The 22,500-nt window shown below is 48.3% G+C and overlaps 1 protein-coding gene across 1 annotated transcript in view; it reads right to left on the reverse strand.

Annotated features, from left to right (window-relative positions):
* The window catches only part of LOC123994605 (transcription factor SOX-5-like), a 152,352-nt gene that overhangs the window by 31,685 nt on the left and 98,167 nt on the right, over window positions 1-22,500 (reverse strand). The window contains 4 exon segments of the mRNA XM_046297403.1: window positions 88-231; window positions 15,299-15,391; window positions 15,996-16,084; window positions 21,665-21,791. Coding sequence (XP_046153359.1) covers window positions 88-231; window positions 15,299-15,391; window positions 15,996-16,084; window positions 21,665-21,791 — 453 coding nt within the window.

Raw genomic sequence — 22,500 nt, forward strand, 5'->3', positions numbered from 1 at the left:
AGAGCCTCGACCGAGCAGGAACACACACACACATGCGTGAATGAATAACCCCGGAAAAAAAACTCCAAAACACACTCAGGTACGTACCTTGGGTTTGGGCGGCGGGGTGCTGCGGCTCTTCTCATGGTGTGTGTTGGTGGGAGAGTGGGTGTTCAGGTTGGTCTGGGACATACTGCTGTGTTTGGCCCCTGGGGACACCTGCATCGCTGCCAGCTGAGCTGCATACAGCTGCTATAGAGAGACATGGGAGGGTCAGGGAGGGGGGGGACAGATAGAGGGGAAGAGAGGTAGAAAGAGGGGGAGAGAAACAAGAAAAAAGAAAGGGACACATGAATAAATGAATTCTCTGAGCACACAAACAAAAAGAAGATCCCAGCTAAAAACCCAGGTCGGCCATTAGTGAGTGGCTGATGGCCTGTTTGTGTGACAGAGAGAGAGGGACGCTGCCACTTCCCCTGCCACACGGCCCCGTGGGAACACACTAACAGCCTCGATCTCTCAGTGAGAGATGTCCCCTTCAGGTGCATCGTGGGTAGGAAACACTCAGAATCCTACAGGGTCATGCTGAGAGAGAGAGAGGGAGAGAGAGAGAGAGAGAGAGAGAGAGAGAGAGAGAGAGAGAGAGAGAGAGAGAGAGAGAGAGAGAGAGAGAGAGAGAGAGAGAGAGAGAGAGAGAGATACAGAGAGATACAGAGAGATACAGAGAGAGAGAGAGAGAGAGAGAGAGAGAGAGAGAGAGAGAGAGAGAGAGAGAGAGAGAGAGAGAGAGAGAGAGAGATAGATAGAGAGATACAGAGAGATACATAGAGATACAGAGAGATACAGAGAGAGAAAGTTGGGAATGTGTTTGCCAGACGGTACAGTAGGATTCTGAGTGAACACATTCCCAACTACCTCTCTGTCAGCGTGACCCAGTAGGATTCTGAGTGAACACATTCCCAACTACCTCTCTGTCAGCGTGACCCAGTAGGATTCTGAGTGAACACATTCCCAACTACCTCTCTGTCAGCGTGACCCAGTAGGATTCTGAGTGAACACATTCCCAACTACCTCTCTGTCAGCGTGACCCAGTAGGATTCTGAGTGAACGCATTCCCAACTACCTCTCTGTCAGCGTGACCCAGTAGGATTCTGAGTGAACACATTCCCAACTACCTCTCTGTCAGCGTGACCCAGTAGGATTCTGAGTGAACACATTCCCAACCTTTCCCCATCTTTCTCTCCATCCAATGAATGTGTTCACTCAGAATCCTACTGGGTCACGCTGACAGAGAGGTAGTTGGGAATGTGTTCACTCAGAATCCTACTGTACCGTCTGGCAAACACATTCCCAACTTTCTCTCTCTGTATCTCTCTGTATCTCTCTGTATCTCTATGTATCTCTCTGTATCTCTCTATATCTCCCTCCCTCTCCCTCTCCCTCTCCCTCTCCCTCTCCCTCTCCCTCTCCCTATCCAATTTAAGGGGCTTTATTGGAATGGGAAACACGTGTTAACATTGCCAAAGCAAGTGAAATAGATAATAAACAAAAGTGAAATAAACAATAAAAGATGAACAGTAAACATTCCACTCATAATAATTCCAAAGGAAATAAAGACTCTTCCACACACTAATTCTCAGACTGGCATGAAGACAGGCTGGTTTCTGCTTAGAAGGAACAAGTCAATGGCTGAAATATCTGACAGTAATATCTACTGAGGGGGGGGATCAGAGGTTTCATTTCAGAATGAGATGTACATGACTAAGAATCCAGAGTAGTCACAGTGCTCTTGGACATTTACACAGTCTAATCGTCAGACAAAGTACTTCATACTCTCGAGCAAATATTTCCACAGCAACAGACACACCGTAATACACTTGGAAACAAATGAGCTACAATATTCACAAGCCCTCTCCCTCCTCCAGCTATTTCTGCTCTCCACAACAACGCTCTCTCATTCCCTTCATGTTTCTTCACAAGAATTCTCACCAAATGCGTTTGTTCCTAATTGTCTTTAAGATGAGGAAGAGAATAGCTGTTTATGAGTCAAAACGAGCTGTTTTCTTTATTGTATTTCTGTGTAAAGGGAGGGTTTGGGTTTGGGAGCGGCCCACTATGTTGTGAGAGGAACTTCCGTCCTTCTGTTGGTGGTTGGCCGCCGGCCACGGAAGGGAAACAAAGACTGGTTTATGCAAATGGCCATGGCAGCTCTCACTACCCATCAGCCACTGCTTCCCATTAGACACACTCCTCCTGCTCTCTCTAATAAAGACATTTCCATCCTCTTCTTGAGGAAAACAACACACACACACACACACACACACACACACACACACACACACACACACACACACACACACACACACACACACACACACACACACACACACACACACACACACACACACACACACACACACACACACACACACACACACACACACACACACACACACACTAAGCACTAAGCACTAAGCACTAAGCACTAAGCACTAAGCACTTGAGAATCTTAAATTATTATATTAATACGTATTTTCAAATATCTGACAAGCACGCTAGCACACATGCACACAGGGAGGCTCACTCTCAAAACCCTCTCTGAGTGTCTTTCTACTAGGCTGTGGTCTGAGACTGGTTGCACTGAACACTGAGACACAGTACAGTAGGTCAGGACTGGCTGATGAAATAAAGGTCCTGGTCATTTCTGTTCAATTACCCCCACCATGACTCCTGGAGGTGGGTGGACACCCTCCCTCCTCCCTCCACACCCCCTCCCCACCAGCTCTGACCCGCCTGGGAGGCCAGTGGACCGCGGCGAGTGTGTGTGTGTGTGTGTGTGTGTGTGTGTGTGTGTGTGTGTGTGTGTGTGTGTGTGTGTGTGTGTGTGTGTGTGTGTGTGTGTGTGTGTGTGTGTGTGTGTGTGTGTGTGTGTGTGTGTGTGTGTGTGTGTGTGTGTTAGCGTGTTGAGACCAGTGGTTCAGCATAGCTATATTTGCAGTGTGAATTGAGTTCCGTTACAGGGCCAGCTCCCATCACTCAGGCCTGCTCAATGGGCCTGCGAGCAGAGTGACAAGTCACTTTACACACACACACAGAAACAGACACACACACACACACTACAGAGAACGCCCAGAGCATACCCCCATCGCCAAAACGACACGCATGTCATCAAACAGGAAGTGACAGCGCGGAGCCCCCGGGGTGACCAGAGGGGGTAGGAGGAGGGGGAGACAGACACACACAACACAATGAGTGAGAGGGGGAAAATCCTATCTTAGTTGAGACGAAGGAATTTAAATGTCAGCCACTAGCCAGGCACTAGGAGGTGGTGCAGGGATGGGGGGGGGACAGGGGAGAAGGTTAGTAAGGGATTTGTAAGGAGTGTCTCTGTCTCCCCCATCTGTCTCTCAACCCTGAGCTGTGTTCGTTTGAACTCTCTAAACCTGCTCTTTTCCTTCTTACCCTCTCTACCCTAATCCCTTCATGTGAGTCCTACTCCATCACTAGAAGGATCTGTGGGGGTTCTATGTGTGTGTGTGTGTGTGTGTGTGTGTGTGTGTGTGTGTGTGTGTGTGTGTGTGTGTGTGTGTGTGTGTGTGTGTGTGTGTGTGTGTGTGTGTGTGTGTGTGTGTGTGTGTGTGTGTGTGTGTGTGTGCGTGCGTGTGTGTGTGTGTGTGCGTGCAGCAGTGGACAAGATAAGCTCAAGTACAAATGTGTGTGCAAGAATGCGGGAAAAAAACGAAACAATGGGGTATTTACACATGAACAAACAGGTGTGTACGCCTGAGAAGATAATGTGTGTTTATTCCTATAAGTGTGCGTCTGTGTGTGTGTGTGTGTGTGTGTGTGTGTGTGTGTGTGTGTGTGTGTGTGTGTGTGTGTGTGTGTGTGTGTGTGTGTGTGTGTGTGTGTGTGTGTGTGTGTGTGTGTGTGTGTGTGTGTACACCCCTCACACCTCACACCCCCCAACCTAAGCCTTTCTTTCCCACCTCTCCGCTGTGGTCTCAGCCAGTTAGAACAGATCTGTGAATCTTTGTGTGCCTGTAACAGACATCTTCTCCCGTCAATAATCTCCAACTTTACTCAGATTATGCTTTCTTCCTCCCTCTTGCTCTTTGTTGTGTGAATAGATGAGGGTTCAGTCCAGGCCACAGCTTTTGTTTACTCTGGTCAGCGAGGCCCATTGTGCAACAGACCAATTATTATATTACTCCTGTTTTATTCCCTTAGAGCTAACTGTCCTCGCCTGCCTGTGTGATGGTTGTTTGTTGAGTGGAGAGAGAGAGAGAGAGAGAGAGAGAGAGAGAGAGAGAGAGAGAGAGAGAGAGAGAGAGAGAGAGAGAGAGAGAGAGAGAGAGAGAGAGAGAGAGAGAGAGAGAGAGAGAGAGAGAGAGAGGGAGAGAGAGAGGGAGGGAGGAAGAGAGAGAGAGAGAGAGGGAGAGATAGAAAGGGAGTGGGAGAGAGATAGAGGGAGAGGGAGGAAGAGGGAGGAAGAGAGAGGGAGAGAGAGAGAGCGGGAGGGAGGGAGGGAGAGGGAGAGAGAGAAAGGGAGAGGGAGAGAGAGGGAAGGAGAGGGTGAGGGAGAGAGAGAGAGGGAGAGAGAGAGAGAGAGAGAGAGAGAGAGAGAGAGAGAGAGAGAGAGAGAGAGAGAGAGAGAGAGAGAGAGAGAGAGAGAGAAGAGAGAAAGAGAGAGAGAGAGAGGGAGAGAGAGAGAGAGGGAGGGAAAGAGAGAGAGAGAGAGAGGGAGGGAGAGATAGAAAGGGAGTGGGAGAGAGATAGAGGGAGAGGGAGGAAGAGAGAGGAAGAGAGAGGGAGAGAGAGAGAGAGAGAGAGCGAGCGGGAGGGAGAGGGAGAGAGAGAAAGGGAGAGGAGAGAGAGGGAAGGAGAGGGTGAGGGAGAGAGAGAGAGGGAGAGAGAGAGATAGAAAGGCAGAGGGAGAGAGATAGGAAGAGGGAGCAGGAGAGAGAGGGAGCAGGAGAGAGGGGGAGAGGGAGAGGGAGAGGGAGAGGGAGAGGGAGAGGGAGAGGGAGAGGGAGAGGGAGAGGGAGAGGGAGGGTGAGAGAGGGAGAGGGAGAGGGAGAGAGGGAGATCAAAGGGGAGAGATCAGGGATGGACTTTAAACCTTTAAATCTATCTCTTTCCATCTAAGGCTGTCATTCTATCAGCTCTATTGTTGGTGGTAATGAAGATCTGAGGAAAGGAGGTTGTATTGTGATCAAATAAGAACGCAAAGGAAAAATAGAAGATCTGAAATCTGTATGGATTTATACTTCTTTCTCTCACTGTCTGAGACTGAGTTGGAGGTGGGACAGTGTGTGTTGGAGCTGCGACGTCCTGACACTATGATGCTATCTATTTGAGACATTCCTACTCTCCTATCTGTGCTGGTATTGATCAGTAAAGACATTTCCCACAGACTAGTCTATACAGAGATATCAGCACTGAAATAATGTTTCCAACGCTAACTATCCTGTAGCCACCTTGTCAGCATTGTTAAGTGTCAACGCATGCACATGCCCTGATAACACACACTGTCTCTCTCCCTCTCCTCGTTCTCTCTCTGTCTGTCCTCTCTTTCTGTCACTTTTCTCCCTCCCTCCCTCCCTCCCTCCCTCCCTCCCTCCCTCCCTCCCTCCCTCCCTCCCTCCCTCCCTCCCTCCCTCCCTGCCTCCCTCCCTGCCTCCCTCCCTCCCTCCCGTGTACAGTGCAGTAATTTGATACCTGATCCGCTCCGTTGACCCTCTTTACACCTCTCCAGCACTGTTGTTCACACATTCCTCTCCTCCTCCTCATCCCTTCATTCCTCCCCTCTTCATACCTCTTTAGCACTGCTGTTCGCGGACTCCTCTCCTCCTCTCCCTCATCCCTTATCCTCTCACCGCCCCTCTTCATACCGCTCTAGCACGGTGGTTCGCTCACTCTTCTCCTATCCTCCTCTCCTTCTCCTATCCCTTCATTTCCTCACCCCTCTAAGTACCTGTCTCATACCTTGATTTCTTCATTTCAAATCCCTCCATCTCTCTACTAATATAATACCTCTCTCTCTCTCTCTCTACTAATATAATACCTCTCTCTCTCTCTCTACTAATATAATACCTCTCTCTCTCTCTCTACTAATATAATACCTCTCTCTCTCTCTCTCTACTAATATAATACATCTCTCTCTCTCTACTAATATAATACCTCTCTCTCTCTCTCTACTAATATAATACCTCTCTCTCTCTCTCTCTACTAATATAATACCTCTCTCTCTCTCTCTCTACTAATATAATACCTCTCTATCTCTCTACTAATATAATACCTCTCTCTCTCTCTACTAATATAATACCTCTCTCTCTCTCTCTACTAATATAATACCTCTCTCTCTCTCTCTCTCTCTCTCTCTCTCTCTCTCTCTCTCTCTCTCTCTCTTTCTCTCTCCCTACCCCCATACTTGCTCCCCTGCCATATAGTGTGTGTTAGAATGAGACTACAGAGCAGTTATTGTAAGGATGTAACCGTCACAGTGAGTCTTTGTCCCAGTCTTATCTCTGTCAGACTATAGAGACCAGGGAGGTATAGGGGTCATGACCTGGACTAAATGAGTTCCACATAGATCTCTACTGTCCCCTCTCCTCACAGCTGCCAATAAGAGGCCAGTGCAGGTGTGCGTGTGTGACTTGAACATGATTAAAATGAGTATATATGAGAGTACATATGCTGCAGTGTGCATTTGTTCAAGTGGTGTGTCCCTTTACAGGTCTTGCTGTGTGTTTTACTGTGTGGTTGTGTGTGTGTATTTTACTGTGTGGTTGTGTGTGTGTGTGTGGTTGTGTGTGTGTGTTTTACTGTGTGATTGTGTGTGTGTTTTACTGTGTGGTTGTGTGTGTGTGTGTTTTAGTGTGTGGTTGTGTGTGTATTTTAGTGTGTGGTTGTGTGTGTGTGTTTTACTGTGTGGTTGTGTGTGTGTTTTACTGTGTGGTTGTGTGTGTGTATTTTAGTGTGTGGTTGTGTGTGTGTGTGTGGTTGTGTATGTGTGTTTTAGTGTGTGGTTGTGTGTGTGTTTTACTGTGTGATTGTGTACGTGTGTTTTAGTGTGTGGTTGTGTGTGTGTGTGTGTGGTTGTGTATGTGTGTTTTAGTGTGTGGTTGTGTGTGTGTTTTAGTGCGTGGTTGTGTGTGGGTTTTACTGTGTGGTTGTGTGTGTGTATTTTACTGTGTGGTTGTGTGTGTGGGTTTTATTGTGTGGTTGTGTGTGGGTTTTACTGTGTGGTTGTGTGTGTGGGTTTTACTGTGTGGTTGTGTGTGGGTTTTACTGTGTGGTTGTGTGTGTGTATTTTACTGTGTGGTTGTGTGTGTGTGTGGTTGTGTGTGTGTTTTACTGTGTGATTGTGTGTGTCTTTTACTGTGTGATTGTGTGTCTTTTACTGTGTGATTGTGTGTGCGATTTAGTGTGTGGTTGTGTGTGTATTTTACTGTGTGGTTGTGTGTGTGTGTTTTACTGTGTGGTTGTGTGTGTGTGTGTTTTAGTGCGTGGCTGTGTGAGTGTATTTTAGTGTGTGGTTATGTGTGTGTGTGTGTGTGTGTGTGTGGTTGTGTATGTGTGTTTTAGTGTGTGTTTTACTGTGTGATTGTGTGTGTGTTTTACTGTGTGGTTGTGTGTGTGTTTTAGTGTGTGGTTGTTTTAGTGTGTGTTTTAGTGTGTGGTGTTTTAGTGTGTGGTTGTGTGTGTGTTTTACTGTGTGATTGTGTGTGTGTTTTACTGTGTGGTTGTGTGTGTGTTTTAGTGTGTGGTTGTGTGTGTATTTTACTGTGTGGTTGTGTGTGTGTATTTTACTGTGTGGTTGTGTGTGTGTTTTACTGTGTGGTTGTGTGTGTGTTTTAGTGTGTGGTTGTGTGTGTGTATTTTAGTGTGTGGTTGTGTGGTTGTGTGTGTGTGTGTGTGTGTGTGTGTGTGTGTGTGTGTGTGTGTGTGTGTGTGTGTGTGTGTGTGTGTGTGTGTGTGTGTGTGTGTATGTGTGTTTTAGTGTGTGGTTGTGTGTGTGTGTGTGTATGTGTGTTTTAGTGTGTGGTTGTGTGTGTGTGTGGTTGTGTATGTGTGTTTTAGTGTGTGGTTGTGTGTGTGTGTGGTTGTGTGTGTGGTTGTGTATGTGTGTTTTAGTGTGTGGTTGTGTGTTTGTGTGTGTGGTTGTGTATGTGTGTTTTAGTGTGTGGTTGTGTGTGTGGTTGTGTATGTGTGTTTTAGTGTGTGGTTGTGTGTGTGTGTGTGGTTGTGTGTGTGGTTGTGTATGTGTGTTTTAGTGTGTGGTTGTGTGTTTGTGTGTGTGGTTGTGTATGTGTGTTTTAGTGTGTGGTTGTGTATGTGTGTTTTAGTGTGTGGTTGTGTGTGTGTGTGTGTGGTTGTGTGTGGTTGTGTATGTGTGTTTTAGTGTGTGGTTGTGTGTGTATGTGTGTTTTAGTGTGTGGTTGTGTGTGTGTGTGGTTGTGTATGTGTGTTTTAGTGTGTGGTTGTGTGTGTGTGTGTGTGGTTGTGTATGTGTGTTTTAGTGTGTGGTTGTGTGTGTGTGTGGTTGTGTATGTGTGTTTTAGTGTGTGGTTGTGTGTGTGTGTGTGTGTGGTTGTGTATGTGTGTTTTAGTGTGTGTGTGTGTGTGTGTGTGTGTGTGTGTGTGTGTGTGTGTGTGTGTGTGTGTGTGTGTGTGTGTGTGTGTGTGTGTGTGTGTGTGTGTGTGTGTGTGCGTGTGTGTGTGTGCTTGTGTATGTGTGTTTTAGTGTGTGGTTGTGTGTGTGTGTGTGTGGTTGTGTATGTGTGTTTTAGTGTGTGGTTGTGTGTGTGTGTGGTTGTGTATGTGTGTTTTGTGTGTGTGTGTGTGTGTGTGTGTGTGTGTGTGTGTGTGTGTGTGTGTGTGTGTGTGTGTGTGTGTGTGTGGTTGTGTGTGTGTGTGTTTTAGTGTGTGGTTGTGTGTATGGTTGTGTATGTGTGTTTTAGTGTGTGGTTGTGTGTGTGTGTGTGTGTGGTTGTGTGTGTGGTTGTGTATGTGTGTTTTAGTGTGTGGTTGTGTGTGTGTGTGTGGTTGTGTATGTGTGTTTTAGTGTGTGGTTGTGTGTGTGTGTGGTTGTGTGTGTGGTTGTGTATGTGTGTTTTAGTGTGTGGTTGTGTGTGTGTGTGTGTGGTTGTGTATGTGTGTTTTAGTGTGTGGTTGTGTGTGTGTGTGTGTGTGGTTGTGTGTGTGGTTGTGTATGTGTGTTTTAGTGTGTGGTTGTGTGTGTGTGTGTGTGTGTGTGTGTGGTTGTGTGTGTGGTTGTGTGTGTGGTTGTGTATGTGTGTTTTAGTGTGTGGTTGTGTGTGTGTGTGTGGTTGTGTATGTGTGTTTTAGTGTGTGGTTGTGTGTGTGTGTGTGTGGTTGTGTATGTGTGTTTTAGTGTGTGGTTGTGTGTGTGTGTGTGGTAGTGTATGTGTGTTTTAGTGTGTGTGTGTGTGTGTGTGTGTGTGTGTGTGTGTGTGTGTGTGTGTGTGTGTGTGTGTGTGTGTGTGTGTGTGTGTGTGTGTGTGTGTGTGTGTGTGTGTGTGTGTGTGTGTGTGTGTGTGCTTGTGTGTGCTTGTGTATGTGTGTTTTAGTGTGTGGTTGTGTGTGTGTGTGTGTGGTTGTGTATGTGTGTTTTAGTGTGTGGTTGTGTGTGTGTGTGGTTGTGTATGTGTGTTTTAGTGTGTGTGTGTGTTTGTGTGTGTGTGTGTGTGTGTGTGTTTTAGTGTGTGGTTGTGTGTGTGTTTTAGTGCGTGGTTGTGTGTGGGTTTTACTGTGTGGTTGTGTGTGTGTATTTTACTGTGTGGTTGTGTGTGTGGGTTTTATTGTGTGGTTGTGTGTGGGTTTTACTGTGTGGTTGTGTGTGTGGGTTTTACTGTGTGGTTGTGTGTGGGTTTTACTGTGTGGTTGTGTGTGTGTATTTTACTGTGTGGTTGTGTGTGTGTGTGGTTGTGTGTGTGTTTTACTGTGTGATTGTGTGTGTCTTTTACTGTGTGATTGTGTGTCTTTTACTGTGTGATTGTGTGTGCGATTTAGTGTGTGGTTGTGTGTGTATTTTACTGTGTGGTTGTGTGTGTGTGTTTTACTGTGTGGTTGTGTGTGTGTGTGTTTTAGTGCGTGGCTGTGTGAGTGTATTTTAGTGTGTGGTTATGTGTGTGTGTGTGTGTGTGTGTGTGTGTGTGGTTGTGTATGTGTGTTTTAGTGTGTGTTTTACTGTGTGATTGTGTGTGTGTTTTACTGTGTGGTTGTGTGTGTGTTTTAGTGTGTGGTTGTTTTAGTGTGTGTTTTAGTGTGTGGTGTTTTAGTGTGTGGTTGTGTGTGTTTTACTGTGTTATTGTGTGTGTGTTTTACTGTGTGGTTGTGTGTGTGTTTTAGTGTGTGGTTGTGTGTGTATTTTACTGTGTGGTTGTGTGTGTGTATTTTACTGTGTGGTTGTGTGTGTGTTTTACTGTGTGGTTGTGTGTGTGTTTTAGTGTGTGGTTGTGTGTGTGTATTTTAGTGTGTGGTTGTGTGGTTGTGTGTGTGTGTGTGTGTGTGTGTGTGTGTGTGTGTGTGTGTGTGTGTGTGTGTGTGTGTGTGTGTGTGTGTGTTTTAGTGTGTGGTTGTGTGTGTGTGTGTGTATGTGTGTTTTAGTGTGTGGTTGTGTGTGTGTGTGGTTGTGTATGTGTGTTTTAGTGTGTGGTTGTGTGTGTGTGTGTTGTGTGTGTGGTTGTGTATGTGTGTTTTAGTGTGTGGTTGTGTGTTTGTGTGTGTTGGTTGTGTATGTGTGTTTTAGTGTGTGGTTGTGTGTGTGGTTGTGTATGTGTGTTTTAGTGTGTGGTTGTGTGTGTGTGTGTGGTTGTGTGTGTGGTTGTGTATGTGTGTTTTAGTGTGTGGTTGTGTGTTTGTGTGTGTGGTTGTGTATGTGTGTTTTAGTGTGTGGTTGTGTATGTGTGTTTTAGTGTGTGGTTGTGTGTGTGTGTGTGTGGTTGTGTGTGGTTGTGTATGTGTGTTTTAGTGTGTGGTTGTGTGTGTATGTGTGTTTTAGTGTGTGGTTGTGTGTGTGTGTGGTTGTGTATGTGTGTTTTAGTGTGTGGTTGTGTGTGTGTGTGTGTGGTTGTGTATGTGTGTTTTAGTGTGTGGTTGTGTGTGTGTGTGTGTGGTTGTGTATGTGTGTTTTAGTGTGTGGTTGTGTGTGTGTGTGTGTGTGTTGTGTATGTGTGTTTTAGTGTGTGTGTGTGTGTGTGTGTGTGTGTGTGTGTGTGTGTGTGTGTGTGTGTGTGTGTGTGTGTGTGTGTGTGTGTGTGTGTGTGTGTGTGTGTGTGCTTGTGTATGTGTGTTTTAGTGTGTGGTTGTGTGTGTGTGTGTGTGGTTGTGTATGTGTGTTTTAGTGTGTGGTTGTGTGTGTGTGTGGTTGTGTATGTGTGTTTTAGTGTGTGTGTGTGTGTGTGTGTGTGTGTGTGTGTGTGTGTGTGTGTGTGTGTGTGTGTGTGTGTGTGTGTGTGTGTGTGTGTGTGTGTGTGTGTGTGTGTGTGTGGTTGTGTGTGTGTGTTTTAGTGTGTGGTTGTGTGTGTGGTTGTGTATGTGTGTTTTAGTGTGTGGTTGTGTGTGTGTGTGTGTGTGGTTGTGTGTGTGGTTGTGTATGTGTGTTTTAGTGTGTGGTTGTGTGTGTGTGTGTGGTTGTGTATGTGTGTTTTAGTGTGTGGTTGTGTGTGTGTGTGGTTGTGTGTGTGGTTGTGTATGTGTGTTTTAGTGTGTGGTTGTGTGTGTGTGTGTGTGGTTGTGTATGTGTGTTTTAGTGTGTGGTTGTGTGTGTGTGTGTGTGTGGTTGTGTGTGTGGTTGTGTATGTGTGTTTTAGTGTGTGGTTGTGTGTGTGTGTGTGTGTGTGTGTGGTTGTGTGTGTGGTTGTGTGTGTGGTTGTGTATGTGTGTTTTAGTGTGTGGTTGTGTGTGTGTGTGTGGTTGTGTATGTGTGTTTTAGTGTGTGGTTGTGTGTTTGTGTGTGTGGTTGTGTGTGTGTGTGTGGTTGTGTATGTGTGTTTTAGTGTGTGATTGTGTGTGTGTGTGTGTGGTTGTGTATGTGTGTTTTAGTGTGTGGTTGTGTGTGTGTGTGTGTGTGGTTGTGTGTGTGGTTGTGTGTGTGGTTGTGTATGTGTGTTTTAGTGTGTGGTTGTGTGTGTGGTTGTGTATGTGTGTTTTAGTGTGTGGTTGTGTGTGTGGTTGTGTATGTGTGTTTTAGTGTGTGGTTGTGTGTGTGGTTGTGTATGTGTGTTTTAGTGTGTGGTTGTGTGTGTGGTTGTGTATGTGTGTTTTAGTGTGTGGTTGTGTGTGTGGTTGTGTATGTGTGTTTTAGTGTGTGGTTGTGTGTGTGGTTGTGTATGTGTGTTTTAGTGTGTGGTTGTGTGTGTGTGTGTGTGTGGTTGTGTATGTGTGTTTTAGTGTGTGGTTGTGTGTGTGTGTGGTTGTGTGTGTGGTTGTGTATGTGTGTTTTAGTGTGTGGTTGTGTGTGTGTGTGTGTGTGTGGTTGTGTATGTGTGTTTTAGTGTGTGGTTGTGTGTGTGGTTGTGTATGTGTGTTTTAGTGTGTGGTTGTGTGTGTGGTTGTGTATGTGTGTTTTAGTGTGTGGTTGTGTGTGTGGTTGTGTATGTGTGTTTTAGTGTGTGGTTGTGTGTGTGTGTGTGGTTGTGTATGTGTGTTTTAGTGTGTGGTTGTGTGTGTGTGTTTTAGTGTGTGGTTGTGTGTGTGGTTGTGTATGTGTGTTTTAGTGTGTGGTTGTGTGTGTGGTTGTGTATGTGTGTTTTAGTGTGTGGTTGTGTGTGTGGTTGTGTATGTGTGTTTTAGTGTGTGGTTGTGTGTGTGGTTGTGTATGTGTGTTTTAGTGTGTGGTTGTGTGTGTGTGTGTGTGGTTGTGTATGTGTGTTTTAGTGTGTGGTTGTGTGTGTGTGTGTGTGGTTGTGTGTGTGGTTGTGTATGTGTGTTTTAGTGTGTGGTTGTGTGTGTGTGTGTGTGTGTGTGGTTGTGTATGTGTGTTTTAGTGTGTGGTTGTGTGTGTGGTTGTGTATGTGTGTTTTAGTGTGTGGTTGTGTGTGTGGTTGTGTATGTGTGTTTTAGTGTGTGGTTGTGTGTGTGTGTGTGGTTGTGTATGTGTGTTTTAGTGTGTGGTTGTGTGTGTGTGTGTGTGTGTGTGGTTGTGTGTGTGTGTGTGGTTGTGTATGTGTGTTTTAGTGTTTGGTTGTGTGTGTGTGTGTGTGTGTGTTGTGTATGTGTGTTTTAGTGTGTGTGTGTGTGTGTGTGTGTGTGTGTGTGTGTGTGTGTGTGTGTGTGTGTGTGTGTGTGTGTGTGTGTGTGTGTGTTGTGTATGTGTGTTTTAGTGTGTGGTTGTGTGTGTGTGTGTGGTTGTGTATGTGTGTTTTAGTGTGTGGTTGTGTGTGTGTGTGTGGTTGTGTATGTGTGTTTTAGTGTGTGGTTGTGTGTGTGTGTGTGGTTGTGTATGTGTGTTTTAGTGTGTGGTTGTGTGTGTGTGTGTATATATCTCCCCTCCACCAGCCCCAGTGTATTGTTTTGGAGGCCACGTTGTCGTTCCCTCATCTCTAGTGGTTGTGACATGGGGGCAGGTAATTGTTATGTTAGTCTCAGAGCTCAGCAGCCAACCGCTTGTAAAACACACACACACGCACACACACACACACAGAGCCGCTTGTAAAATACCACAACACACACACTCCCAGAGGAAATATACCACATTCAGACGTTTGTGTTTGGGTTAGCTTCACTAAATCATTTCTTTGTAATAGACTTAATCTGTTTTTTTCTCTTTCTGAGGGATTTAAAGAAGGCTGCCAGAACAGCACCAGCGATGTTGATAGATGTCGTTTTTTAATGTTGTTGTTCTGTTTAAATCCAATTGACTTGCGACAAAGCCCTTCAAATCGGGGAGATTTTCTCAATCTGAACACAACGGAACATATGGAACCAAGATCTCACTGAGATAAAATCACTGAGGACATGAAGGGACAAGATCTAACTCCACCTCCCGAACACACACACACACACACACACACACACACACACACACACACACACACACACACACACACACACACACACACACACACACACACACACACACACACACACACACACACACACACACACACACACACACACACACACACACACACACACACACACACACACACACACACACACACACACACTGTGTGTGCTTCACGCAATGAAGCCTTACTGACAACAGCGGCTACCTTTGATGACAGAATTACTTAGCTCAGCCTAGTTCGATATCAGCACTGAATCTGGTGCACTGACTGTGTAAGTCAGACAGGTGCAAATGTATTTAACAGGCAAAGCTTAACCTATATACCCCAGCCTGGTGTGTGCGCAGGTGTGTGAGCTCAGGTTAAGCGAGAAAGCTGTCCTCTTCTGGTAATATGCGTGCAAATACGAAGCTTGCTTGGTGTAGCTGTGTTTCACTAATTGAGTGTGAGTGTTCAGCAGTGTGTGTGTGTGTGTGTGTGTGTGTCACCTCCCCTGCCTTTACAGTGATAATGCGTTGCGGGGCAACCTGGGTCAGAGTGTGCTCTGTGTCCCCTGATCTCCTGGGGTTAATGTATTTCAGACAGGCAGCAGAGAGGACGGCCCAGGCTCTTAACCCCTGAGAGAAGGGGTCCTGAGGCAGTCGCGGATCTGTGGCTAAGATCTCTGAGCTGCATATTTAGGATGAGTCCTAAATGGCACCCGATTCCCTATATAATGCACCACTAGACCAGAGTAGTTCACTATGTAGGGGATAGGGTGCCATTTTGGACCCAACCTAAGATCTGTTCCGGGGTCAGGATTAACTGACGATAGCCCACTTATTCTAAATATGCAGAGCGGCGAGAGGGAAGGAGAGAGACAGAGGGAGACGGCGAGTGCTAAAGATGGGCTCTTCCCTCCATCCTCTCAGAGTGGAGGAACAGATGCTGGGGATTTTTTGCCTTTTGTTTTTTTTATCACTCTTTTTTTCTCCTCCAGATTCATCAGATGGAGGGAACAAGTGGGCTACTCTCTCAGATAAACGAGGGGAGAAGAGGCGGGAGGGAGAGGAAAAGATGAGGGAAATAGTGGGTAATTGTGTGTGTTGGGGAATGGAATGTGTGTGTGTGTGTGTGTGTGTGTGTGTGTGTGTGTGTGTGTGTGTGTGTGTGTGTGTGTGTGTGTGTGTGTGTGTGTGTGTGTGTGTGTGTGTGTGTGTGTGTGTGTGTGTGTGTGTGTGTGTGTGTGTGTGTGTGCGCGCGTGTGTGTGTGTGTGTGTGTGTGTGTGTGTGTGTGTCCTAACCTGTAAGCACCACCAGGCTGGGTTGTTGTAGTTGGAGTCTACTCCAAACTGTTCAATAGTCCTGTCGATCCCCACTTCAGACCCTCTCCGTCCCTACCAATCACACACACAGTATTCAACATATTCAAAATATTACAGAGCCGGAGTGACAATAGTACATACTTTGCTCTGTTTTTGGTCTTTTTAACTGGATAGTTGGGGTTTCTACGGCTCCAGTCTTCTGAGAGTGAACAATCAGTAGCACTTTAGTGATTCTATTCTCTGCTCAAGGTCTCGCCTCCAGAACAAAAGAGCATCACTATGGTAACCTAACACTGTCATCAAACAGAAAACAGAACCACCAGCTTAGTCAGGTAGCAGTGGTTCTCAAACCTCTCCCCGGAGAACCCCAGCCGTTCCGTGTATTTAAACTATTCCAGAGCACACCTGATTGAACTTGTTAACTAATTATCAAGCCCTTCACTAGGCGAATCAGCTGAGCTAATTCCCAGTTCACACGTCTGAGGGTCTCCGAGGGGAGGTTTGAGAACCCCTGAATTAGGCCGATATCCTAGGAAAGAAAACACAACAACATTGCAATCTCACAATAGAAAAGGTTTACTCAACGTATTAAGGCATTGGGAGGCATTTGGAGGAAATTGAAATATTGGTGAACATTTGAATGGAAATAAAATCATCAGCATGGTGCTGGTCTCACCTGGAGCTGTAGTTGACCGAGGCCTGGCGTTGCCGCGGCAGTAGCTGCTGCCATGGTAGTAGGTACCAGCTGGAGAGGATAAGGGTCACCTGGACAGAGGAAAAAAAAAATACACGTAAGCTATCTCTCCTTCCTCTCTTCCTTCACTTCCTCCTTCCTTTTCCTGTTCAGTGCCTCCCTACAATTTATGTGTTGGACAGACTGTGCCACTCTCCCCCTTCCTTTCCCCTCTCTCTCTTTTTCTCTCTCTCTCCTCTGTCCTCACCCTCTCAACACCTTCACACTCCTCTATATACACTCCCTCCCTCCCTCCCTCCTTCCCTCCCTCCCTCCCTCTCCACCTCCATCCCTCCGAGTGAGCTCCCTCCCTCCCCCCCTCCCTCCCTCCGTCTGAGCTCCCTCCCTCCGTCTGAGCTCCCTCCCTCCCTCCGTCTGAGCTCCCCCCCTCCCTCCGTCTGAGCTCCCTCCCCTCGCTCCGTCTGAGCTCCCTCCCTCCCTCCGTCTGAGCTCCCTCCCTCCATCTGAGCTCCTCCATCCTCCCTCCCTCCCGCCGTCCTGAGCTCCCTCCCTCCCTCCGTCTGAGCTCCCTCCCTCCGTCTGAGCCCCTCCCTCCCTCCGTCTGAGCTCCCTCCCTCCGTCTGAGCTCCCTCCCTCCGTCTGAGGCCCTCCCTCCCTCACTCCGTCTGAGCTCCCTCCCTCCCTCCGTCTGAGCCCCTCCCTCCCTCCGTCTGAGCTCCCTCCTTCCGTCTGAGCTCCCCCCAACCTCCGTCTGAGCTCCCTCCTTCCGTCTGAGCTCCCTCCCTCCCTCCGTCTGAGCCCCTCCCTCCCTCCGTCTGAGCTCCCTCCCTCCCTCCGTCTGAGCTTCCTCCCTCCCTCCGTCTGAGCTCCCTCCCTTTCTCCGGTCTGTTCTAAAGCCCTCCTTTGTCCTGTGTCTGGTGCGTCCTAATGAAAGGCTGATTGTGTGGCCTCTCTCTAATACCTCCTGACAAAGACTCTGAAGGTGTTCAAAGATAAAGACGCCCTGGACGTAATTAAGCCAGCGAGGGCGACGTCACCACTGCAGCGCTCTTTCTATTCTCTCTGCCTCTGTTCTCACCGTCTGCACCCTCTTTCTGCAATCGCCCGTTGTTTATGCACCCTCTCTCTATGCTTGCTCTTGTATCTCTCTCTCTCTCTGTCTTCCTGCCTCTCTGCCCCCCCCCCTCTCAGTAGGCCATGTCGGCAGTAAGTGAAGTCTGATGAATCAGGGATGGAGAGAATTGGAAATAAAAGAGAAGGGCGCAGGTTATTAGCACCCAGCTGCAGATAGATAGGCCCGTGTAATTACTATGGGAGGGAAAGGTCAGGGCTGGGGGCAGAAAGGAGGGATGAGAGAAGACAGGGGAGAAAATGGGGGAGGAGGGATGGAGGGAGAAGACAGAAGGGAGGAGGGATAGAGGGAGAAGATAGGATTGAGGAGGGATAGAGGGAGAAGATAGGAGGGAGGAGGGATAGAGGGAGAAGACAGGGAGAGGAGGGATAGAGGGAGAAGACAGGGAGAGGAGGGATGGAGGGAGAAGACAGGGAGAGGAGGGATAGAGGGAGAAGACAGGGAGAGGAGGGATAGAGGGAGAAGACAGGGAGAGGAGGGATGGAGGGAGAAGACAGGGAGAGGATGGATAGAGGGAGAAGACAGAGGGGAGGAGAGATAGAGGGAGAAGACAGAGGGGAGGAGGGATAGAGGGAGAAGACAGGGAGAGGAGGGATAGAGGGAGAAGACAGAGGGGAGGAGGGATAGAGGGAGAAGACAGGGAGAGGAGGGATAGAGGGAGAAGACAGAGGGGAGGAGGGATAGAGGGAGAAGACAGGGAGAGGAGGGATAGAGGGAGAAGAAAGGGAGAGGAGGGATAGAGGGAGAAGACAGGGAGAGGAGGGATAGAGGGAGAAGACAGAGGGGAGGAGGGATAGAGGGAGAAGACAGGGAGAGGAGGGATAGAGGGAGAAGACAGAGGGGAGGAGGGATAGAGGGAGAAGACATGGAGAGGGGGGATAGAGGGAGAAGACAGAGGGGAGGAGGGATAGAGGGAGAAGACAGGGAGAGGAGGGATAGAGGGAGAAGACATAGGGGAGGAGGGATAGAGGGAGAAGACAGGAGGGATAGAGGGAGAAGACAGAGGGGAGGAGGGATAGAGGGAGAAGACAGGGAGAGGAGGGATAGAGGGAGAAGACAGGGAGAGGAGGGATAGAGGGAGAAGACAGGGAGAGGAGGGATAGAGGGAGAAGACAGGGAGAGGAGAGATAGAGGGAGAAGACAGGGAGAGGAGGGATAGAGGGAGAAGACAGGGAGAGGAGGGATAGAGGGAGAAGACAGGGAGAGGAGGGATAGAGGGAGAAGACAGGGAGAGGAGGGATAGAGGGAGAAGACAGGGAGAGGAGGGATAGAGGGAGAAGACAGAGGGGAGGAGGGATAGAGGGAGAAGACAGGGAGAGGAGGGATAGAGGGAGAAGACAGGGAGAGGAGGGATAGAGGGAGAAGACAGGGAGAGGAGGGATAGAGGGAGAAGACAGGGAAAGGAGGGATAGAGGGAGAAGACAGGGAGAGGAGGGATAGAGGGAGAACATGAGGACCAAAAGATGACAGGGTTCAGCCAGCACCGGTGTTCTTATTCCTCCCAGACAGGTGTATGATAGTGTGTTATTTATGTAAAACAGAACATCAGAGAGTGGAAGATACTCGTGTTATGATAAATGGATGTATTTATTTCATTAAAGGGTGTATCTATTAAAATGAATGCCATGGCGGTGGAATATTACTGCCACTAGGCATAGACAGTCAGATATAAACAGTGATGCTAATACATCACACTGTTCTCAGGGTATGACCCTGCATATCTGACTGGGTCCAAGAGTGACTTCTTCACAATGCTATATCAGGACAATACACTGTGTCTCTCCGATCTGGCCATGGCACTAGCGTATGTGTGTGTGTGTGTGCCCGGCTTTGTAACAATCAGTCCGGACCCAGGACCCCACTCAGGCAGGATCCTGTCTCAATAAGCAGTATTTCAGACTTCAGACTTCAGCCTCTCCAAAACATTTTTCCCATGCAACTCTGGGACATTAAAAATTCCAGGGTTCAAGTAGCATTTTTTTACAGGGATCCTTATTTCAGTGGATGTGTTTTCTGGGAGATAGGGGGCATCTCAAATGGCACCTTATCCCCTACATTGTCCACTACTGATGCGGAGCTGGTCAAAAGTAATGCACTATGCAGGGAATAGGGTGCCATTTGGGCCCCAGACTGTTTGCCTCCTGCTCCTTAAACAAACAACGGAGAGGCAGATATTCATGCTCCTCATGGGGACACGGCTGTAACAAAAGAGAGAAATAAAGAAAGCAAACATGTTGCTCTTGGCCAGAGAGATACATCTCCCTAGACTACTGGGTGGGACAGAGTTCTCACTGAGAGAGAGAGAGAGAGAAAGAGAGAGAGAGATGCATCTCCCTAGACTACTGGGTGGGACTGAGGGTTCTCACTGAGAGAGAGAGAGAGAGAGAGAGAGAGAGAGAGAGAGAGAGAGAGAGAGAGAGAGAGAGAGAGAGAGAGAGAGAGAGAGAGAGAGAGAAAGAGAGAGAGAGAGAGAGAGAGAGAGAGATATGCATCTCCCTAGACTACTGGGTGGGATTGAGAGTTCTCACAGAGAGAGAGAGAGAGAGAGAGAGAGAGAGAGAGAGAGAGAGAGAGAGAGAGAGAGAGAGAGAGAGAGAGAGAGAGAGAGAGAGAGAGAGAGAGAGAGAGAGAGAGAGCATCTCCCTAGACTACTGGGTGGCACTGAGAGTTCACACTGAGAGAGAGAGAGAGAGAGAGAGAGAGAGAGAGAGAGAGAGAGAGAGAGAGAGAGAGAGAGAGAGAGAGAGAGAGAGAGAGAGAGAAGCATCTCCCTAGACTACTGGGTGGGACAGAGAGAGAGAGAGAGAGAGAGAGAGAGAGAGAGAGAGAGAGAGAGAGAGAGAGAGAGAGAGAGAGAGAGAGAGAGAGAGAGAGAGAGAGAGAGAGAGAGGGAGATGCATCTCCCTAGACTACTGGGTGGGACTGAGAGAGAGGGAGGGAGAGAGCGAGAGATGGATTGATGGATGGATGGATAGGGACAAGAGTAGAGGCCACACTGGGCGAATTGTGTATTGTGTGTGTGTGTGTGTGTGTGTGTGTGTGTGTGTGTGTGTGTGTGTGTGTGTGTGTGTGTGTGTGTGTGTGTGTGTGTGTGTGTGTGTGTGTGTGTGTGTGTGTGTGTGTGTGTGTGTGTGTGTGTGTGTGTGTGTGTGTGTGTGTGTTCTGTCTACAGTGTGTGGTGTTCTCAATTCTGGTCCTTGGGAAGATAAAGACGCCCTAAATGTAATTAAGCCAGCGAGGTCGACGTCATCGTCGCAGCACTCTTTCTGTTCTCTCTCTCTCTTTTTTATTTTTCTGTTCTATCCGACTGCACCCTCCTTCTGAAATCGCTCTTTGTCTGTGCACTCTCCCAAAGGGGGGCACATTCTTGTTTTTGCCCCAGCACTAGACACCTGACTCGATTCATCAAAGCCTGATGATGAGTTGATGATTTGAATCAGGTGTGCAGTGCTGGGGCAGAAATAAAAATGTGCCCCCCCTTGGGTCCCCAGGACCAGGATTGAGAACCACCGGGGTACAGTACGTACCGTGTATTACATACATGTGTATGTGTGAAGTGTGCGTGATGGCAGTGAAGTGTACTACTAGTGTGCATAGCATATAACCCATATACAAGTCTAACTTTCAAAAGTCAACACGTGTTGATGCTTCAGAAGGACAGCTCTCTGTCATTCAGGGCAACACCATTCTCCTTGGCTCAGGCAGAGAAAAGACAGCAATATTCCTCCAAGACAGCGGGGGTCTTTAAGTGGGCGGTGGGCGGTGGGTGGTGGGCGAGGATTGGCACATAATGGCATTAATTGAAACTGGAAGGAGACTTGTTTAGGAAGCTGTTAGTTTCTGGGGGAGGAGCTGGACCTTAGAGAGACCAGTCTGTCTGTCTGTAGGGGGAGGCGAGCGCGAGGATTGTTGGACAGGCGTGTGTGAGGCGTGTTGGACGCATGTTCTGGCGGGGGCCCGTGTTAATGTGAGGGAACCTGGGGCAGGTCGCGCTACTCCCTGGCGTGTTCCTACGGTATTCGGAATGTCGTTCCTGGCACACGCGTGTTGCTTCTCGCGGTAAACAACACATTGCCTCACAGCCGGACTGCCGCAGCCAATAACAAGTCCCACAGGATGAGGCTTTTTTGGTTGCTTTGAAAAAAATATTTTTCTGGAAAATTGAAAATGGAGACAAGAGGATGAGCCAAGTGAAGGAATGAGCCAACAGACAGAGAGAGAGAGAGAGAGAGAGAGAGAGAGAGAGAGAGAGAGAGAGAGAGAGAGAGAGAGAGAGAGAGAGAGAGAGAGAGAGAGAGAGAGAGAGAGAGAGAGAGAGAGAGAGAGAGGGAGGGAGAGAGAGAGAGAGAGAGAGAGAGAGAGAGAGAGAGAGAGAGAGAGAGAGAGAGAGAGAGAGAAAGAGAGGGGGTCCCTGTCTCTGTAGAAAATACACTTGTAGTGGCGTGGCAACATCCCCACTGACATGTCCCAATCTAGGTCCACAGAGAATAGTCCGTTTGAGGAGACCAGTACAACTTACTGCAGCCTGGTTTGTAGTTGAATCCGGGGGGCAGCAGGAAGCCTTGCTGGGCAGCAGCTACAGCCAGAGTCCTCTGGTCTGGAGGGAACACTGGGATCATCAACGGAGGCAGCTGCCCCTGGACCTGCTGAGAGACGGGTGGAGGGGGAGGAGGAGAGGAGGGTAGGAGAGGGAAGGAGGAGCGGAGAGGAGGAGTAGAGGAAATGAGAGGGGAGGAGGAGAGGAGGGTAGCAGAGGGAAGGAGGAGCGGAGAGGAGGAGTAGAGGAAATGAGAGGGGAGGAGGAGAGGAGAAGGGGGAGGAGAGGAGGGTAGGAGAAGGAAGGAGGAGCGGAGAGGAGGAGTAGAGGAAATGAGAGGGAAGGAGGAGAGGAGAAGGGGGAGGAGAGGAGGGTAGGAGAAGGAATGAGGAGCGGAGAGGAGGAGTAGAGGAAATGAGAGGGGAGGAGGAGAGGAGGGTAGGAGAGGGAAGGAGGAGCGGAGAGGAGGAGTAGAGTAAAGGAGAGGGGAGGAGGGTTGAGGAGGGTAGGAGAAGGAAGGAGGAGCGGAGAGGAGGAGTAGAGTAAAGGAGAGGGGAGGAGGGTTGAGGAGGGTATGAGAAGGAAGGAGGAGCGGAGAGGAGGATAGCAGAGGGAAGGAGGAGCGGAGAGGAGGAGTAGAGGAAATGAGAGGGGAGGAGGAGAGGAGAAGGGGGAGGAGTGTAGGAGAAGGAAGGAGGAGCGGAGAGGAGGAGTAGAGGAAAGGAGAGGGGAGGAGGAGAGGAGGGTAGCAGAGGGAAGGAGGAGCGGAGAGCAGGAGTAGAGAAAAGGAGAGGGGAGGAGGAGAAAAGGGTAGGAGA

Source organism: Oncorhynchus gorbuscha, linkage group LG14, assembly GCF_021184085.1.
Source record: "Oncorhynchus gorbuscha isolate QuinsamMale2020 ecotype Even-year linkage group LG14, OgorEven_v1.0, whole genome shotgun sequence".
NCBI lineage: Eukaryota > Metazoa > Chordata > Actinopteri > Salmoniformes > Salmonidae > Oncorhynchus > Oncorhynchus gorbuscha.